The sequence below is a fragment of the Monodon monoceros genome, unplaced genomic scaffold, assembly GCF_005190385.1.
Source record: "Monodon monoceros isolate NGI ecotype Baffin Bay Population unplaced genomic scaffold, NGI_Narwhal_1 Super_Scaffold_10, whole genome shotgun sequence".
Taxonomy (NCBI): domain Eukaryota; kingdom Metazoa; phylum Chordata; class Mammalia; order Artiodactyla; family Monodontidae; genus Monodon; species Monodon monoceros.
The window spans coordinates 47,377,757-47,382,813 of record NW_021703766.1 but is presented as its reverse complement, the minus strand read 5'-3'; the positions used below and the strand labels follow the sequence as shown (position 1 = coordinate 47,382,813).

General features: G+C 50.3%; 1 protein-coding gene across 1 annotated transcript; it reads right to left on the bottom strand.

Moving 5' to 3' along the window:
- Nucleotides 1–1,339: 1,339 nt before the first annotated feature.
- Nucleotides 1,340–4,362, bottom strand: TEX101 (testis expressed 101). The gene is made up of 5 exons (XM_029241996.1): nucleotides 3,578–4,362; nucleotides 3,309–3,452; nucleotides 2,980–3,165; nucleotides 1,796–1,924; nucleotides 1,340–1,635 (listed from the first exon to the last, which is right to left on the bottom strand). The coding sequence occupies exons 1-5, from the start codon at nucleotides 3,879–3,881 to the stop codon at nucleotides 1,415–1,417; spliced, it is 984 nt and encodes a 327-aa protein (XP_029097829.1). The 5' UTR covers nucleotides 3,882–4,362; the 3' UTR covers nucleotides 1,340–1,414.
- Between the last annotated feature and the right edge of the window lie 695 nt (nucleotides 4,363–5,057).

The following is a 5,057-nucleotide window of genomic DNA, read 5'->3' as shown; positions in this document are numbered from 1 at the left end:
AGAAAGTCGGCACACTTGAGTTTGTGGACTGAGAAATTTGTACATGCTGCATAAAGCTCTTCGGCAAATGATAGATATAATTTTAAAGATACCGAAACAATTCACAGGCCAAATTCTTAAAAACTATGGCTCTCCTCCATTTACTCAGGAATGTCTTCTGCAACTGTCTTCAGTGCCATTAAGAAGCCAGTGTCCTATGGGAAACAGCTACTTGGCTTTTTCGGTTCGTTTTTTGTTTTTGATTTTGTATTTACCAGTCAAGGCTCTGAATGCTTGTAATTTCCCAAATTTATATGTCCCCTCATTAAGTTAAAGTTTTATTTGTTGGTGTTTCCACTCCCTCTTTAGAGAGATTCACCAAACTGACACAATGGAGAACTGGATGCCTGGGAACAAAGATAACGTAGTAGCTGGAGTGGGCCTTTAACTCAAAGAGTTAGTAAGAACTAGAGAACTTTCTAGAAAGAACTTGGCTGGACTATACTATGATCAGACTCCCCTGTCCTTTGTGGGAGGGGTCAACAGTTTGTATTAAAAGTCTCTCCTCCCACTCCCAGTGCGGTTTATTGTATGTCAATTAAGCCTCAATAAGGCTGTTTTTTAAAAAAATGAAAAAAAGGCTGTTCCCCTTTACTCTACCTTTGCTCTATACAGCTCCTATATCACTGGAGTATTTTACAATAACATAGACTTTACGTATTCTTGAGTAATAAGTTAAATAAATAAGCATAAGAATGTGAAAAAAGAATCTCCCCACCCAATAGTTTTTCACCAACATTCATCAGACCCTACTGAACCCCAGGTCCCTCCTAAGTTCCTTCTGTCCACTGAGGAGGCATTAAGTAGTCAGCAGAGATGGGAAGGAATGATGTAAAGTGGGCAAGGGACAAACAGGATAGAGGGAGATGGGGCCACTATAATTGAAGAATTTAGAGTCTGATTTTTCTCATTCTGCCACACCTCCCAGGGAAATATCAGAACCCCAAGGCAGGTGACGTTGGCCTTACAATTGGGTTGGGAGCGTTCTGGAGGAGGACAACATTAGCCTGTTGTCCAGCTAGCAAGACAAGGAAACCTATTAGAGTGAAAGGAAAACCAGACTTTAGGTCAAAACATCAGAGTTCTGGTCCTGGCTCTGCCCATAGCTATGTAAGTGTGAGAAATTCATTCAAGTTTTCGAGATCTTTGATTCCCTTTCTGCAAAATGTGTAGGTTGGAGGAGATGAATTTTAAGGGCCCTTTTAGCTCAATAATGCCACTTCTAGTTTTGAGGCATACACACATCACGGCAGAAACTTTATTAGAAATGTCAGATGCATCCACTGGGACTGTTCTTCAGGCTTCCACCTGCCCCTCAGCTTGCTGATGACCACTCAGAAGAGATGTCCCGTGACCTGGGACCCGAAGCACCTACTCAATGGACAAGCGCTTGCAGCGACAGCGGCAGCAGTAGCTCTAACCTCCAGACTGAAGTGTGAAGCCATGTGGCCCCACTTTCAACCTTTCGGGGAGAGACAGACCTGAGTGGACACGTTTCCTTCACCCACAGGGGCCCTATTGTAAAGATCCCAGACATCAGCCTGCAGCCATCTGCGGATGTACAGCCTTTGATCTCCAAAGGTGCGCTGAGGTCTCCTGTGGAACAAGGAGGGATGGGGAGACACATAGATGTTTTAGGAAACCAGAGAGGAGTCCACGCCTCCCTCATTCCTGGAACCCTGAGTGTCAGAACCTCTTGGGCTACACTCAGATGTCTGGTTTTCCAGCCTCTGAAACCATCAGATGTTCAGTTTACCTCCAGTGACCTGAAGTTTTCCTTGATAGCATTGATTTGTATCGTTGGGGCAGGAAAGAGAAGGAGCATTCAAACAGGACCCCAAAGCCAGACAGGTTGGGCAGCGGAGGTCTGTTGACCCTCTGGGAGCTGAAGGGGGAGAGAGAGGGACAATTAAGGGCGTGTCCGCCTCTGAGTTGCCTCCCCTTGCTGCCTTCTCTTCCACCAGTCTTTCCTGCTGATGCCTCTCTACTCAAGGACTGTTACTACCACCTCCCCACCCCTCTCCGACTGATTTCTGTGCTGTCAGAACCCCATCCAACATGACTTCCAAACTCTGTGCTTAGGTGTGGAGATACAGATATGAAAAGGACACAGTTCCTGCCAGCTAGGATCACTGCCTTGAAGGAAACAGACATGTAAGTAATTACCATACAATTCAGTAGGCATTGTGTCCAAGGTCTAGTGGCAAAGAAATGGAGGACCACCTAAGTACCTAAAATAATTTTGGTTAGGTATTTTCCCAGAGCCGACGCCTGAGTGGAGATGGAAGAAGAACAGAGGTTAGCTATGTGAAAATGGGGGAGGGGGAGGAGGGAGGGGAGCAAGGGAAACAGTGAGGACCAAGGGCTGGAGGCGTGAGCCGGCTTGGTGGATTGGAGAATTGTGAGAAGTTGTGGTGTTGATACTCAGCTGGTAGGCACAGGTGGGACTGGACTGTTTTTTATAGCCAGCATCCATTCTGATTGGTCAGTACCATCTCCACTGTTAAATATTTTGAATCCTAGCCCCAAGTAGAATACAATAAATGAGAGAAGGAAGAGAAGGAAATGAGCTGAAAAGATAGGCGGGGCCAGATTTCTATAGGCCTTGAGGACCAACAGGGGAACCGGGCTGTGGCCATGCGGCAAAGGGGGAAGCAATGCTTGTTAGATGGATGATGCCACCACGCTGCTCAGAAACCTCCACTGACATTGTATTGCTTAATAGACCCCAAACCCCATTTACACTCCAGACTTCACCGATGCCCCTCTGCTCGGAGCAGTGTTTCCAGACCTCAAGGTAACAATTTAGAAAAAGAAAGACGAGCCAAAAGTCTGAGGTCCTTTTGTGTATGGCGCACTTGGACCTAAGCAGAGTAAGCCCCGTTTTTTCAGGGCTGTATGGAGTTTCTCTCAGCACCCATCTCTCCCCTCCCAGGGTACCGTCAATCTCTTCTGTCCTCCATAACTCATGTAAGTCCTCTTTGTTGTTGCAGAAGGAGTCCTCACAGTAGTTACTGTAGGAGACTGCGACTAGGCCAGGGGCTGGCGTGTGCTGGATAAACGTTATTGCCGGTGCCCCGTCTGAGCTGCAGCCCTTAGTGGCCAAAATTGCTGTCTTGGTCCCTGCTGTGAGACAAGAGGGAGGGAAAGTGGGTGGGGGGCAGCGCCTGATTTTTGGCCTGGGGAAGGGGGAACCGCGTTAACATGGCCATGATCGCCTTCCCCCCTGCCCCTGCCCCACCAGCCCAACGGCCTCTTTCTCATTTTACCAGCCTTAACCATCAGCACGGTTTCCTGGCACAATGCCCCATTGTCACAAGTCTCAGCTTTGTCTGTGGTCCAGTTAAATGTCTCTACTGGATCCGCTTCTAAGCCCACGAATGTACTCTTTTGACAATGCAAGTTTTGTGCCACTGGGGAGAAAATGAGATAAAGATAAGCACGTGCCCTTCTCTGCGGGGCCCCAAAGCACTCCTTTTTCACCAGAAATCCATCCTCCGTGACCCAGCCGCTCTCCCCCCACATCCCCAATACATACAGATCAAGGTCGGGGCTCCTAGGAGAAAGAGGAACAGTAAAACCTGGAAATGACAGGCTCCCATGGCTTCTCTTAGAGACGTTTGGAAGAAACGATCAGGATCTGTGATTTGATGGAGAAGAAGCTTTTCAACCACATGGAACGAGATTACATCTAAGTTCTGGCAACAAGTACTGACTTCAGGGCAGAGTTTACGGGTATATAAAACGATGATCTCGGGCTTCCCTGGTGGCGCAGTGGTTGAGAGTCCGCCTGCCAATGCAGGGGACACGGGTTCGTGCCCCGGTCCAGGAAGATCCCACATGCCGAGGAGCGGCTGGGCCCGTGAGCCGTGGCCGCTGAGCCTGCGCGTCTGGAGCCTGTGCTCCGCAACGGGAGAGGCCACAGCAGTGAGAGGCCCGCGTACCGCAAAAAATAAATAAATAAATAAAACGATGATCTCTAAAGTCAGTCTGTCCCGATCTAGCTTGTGAGTTTGGGCAAGTTAACTAGTTAACAACCCTCAGTTTCCGTAGCTGTGCTTCTCAGACTCAGCCGCCTACACCAAGGAGCTCAACAGCCCCATACCCTCCAGCCTCTGGATCCGTAACCTGGCCCAAAGGCCCCTTCTCCCTCAGACTCCGGAGTCCAGGTTCAAACCTACGCTCTTTCGCGGCCCAAGAACCGCAGTCCCCAGCTCCCAACTTCATCAGAACCCAGGATTCTGAGATCTAAGCCCTGTCCTACCTCGGGATCCAGGAGTTTGGGTTCAGTCGCCTTTTCTGTCAGGACACATGATTCTGGGCACCCAGCTTCTCCCCCTCTCCGACCCAAGAGCGCAGGGCCCCGGCCCTCACCGCCCTCAGCTCCAGGAGTCCCGCACGCCCTGCCCCCCCCGCCCCCCCCCGCCCCTCTTTCCTCAGGACCCAGGAATCTGGGCCCCCAGACACCCTTTTACTCTTTAAGGGACCAGAATTCCTCCTGGCTTCTATATGATCTCACAAGAATCTCCTTGTGCTGAAGGAACGCCCTGGAAGGCTCCACTCGCCCAGCCGGTCCTTCTCCTTCTAGTGTCTCCGAGGCACGGAAGGCGGGGCCTGCTTCACCGGACAGATCACTCGAAGCTCCATTGGTCGATACGAAAGCATCTGGTGAGCTCATTGGATGAGCCTGGAGGAACGCCACACCCCATTGGCCTATCCCAGGCTGTCTTGCTAGTACGCATGCGCAGGACGCCGAGTGGGTGGCAAGCTGGGGGACCTAGAACTCGCTGGTCTTTGCCGCGCTAGGCCTGCAGGGCGGGGCGGGTGGTGCATCCCCAAATGGCCTTGCTTACACTTTTCTGTCTTTGGGTTATAGAATCCCTACTTCTCCAGCCACACTAGGAAGTCAAACCCTTGGCTTTCACCCACTGAACTTTTCTCCCTGTCCAAATTGCCTCGCATGTTTCCAGCCTGGCCCCTGACCCAGCACCCATCCAGTGGCCATAGCCACTGGAAGT

Bases quoted from the DNA above. Each gene is read 5' to 3' on its own strand.
- TEX101 (XM_029241996.1), bottom strand. From the start codon at position 3,881: ATGTGGGATCTTCCTGGACCGGGGCACGAACCCGTGTCCCCTGCATTG. The intron at 3,166-3,308 runs GTAAAATGAGAA...CTTGTCTCACAG, and splicing joins CGTGCTGATGGTTAAGGCTG to CAGGGACCAAGACAGCAATT. The intron at 1,925-2,979 runs GTACCCTGGGAG...CTCCCCCTTCAG, and splicing joins GAGGACAGAAGAGATTGACG to CTCCCAGAGGGTCAACAGAC.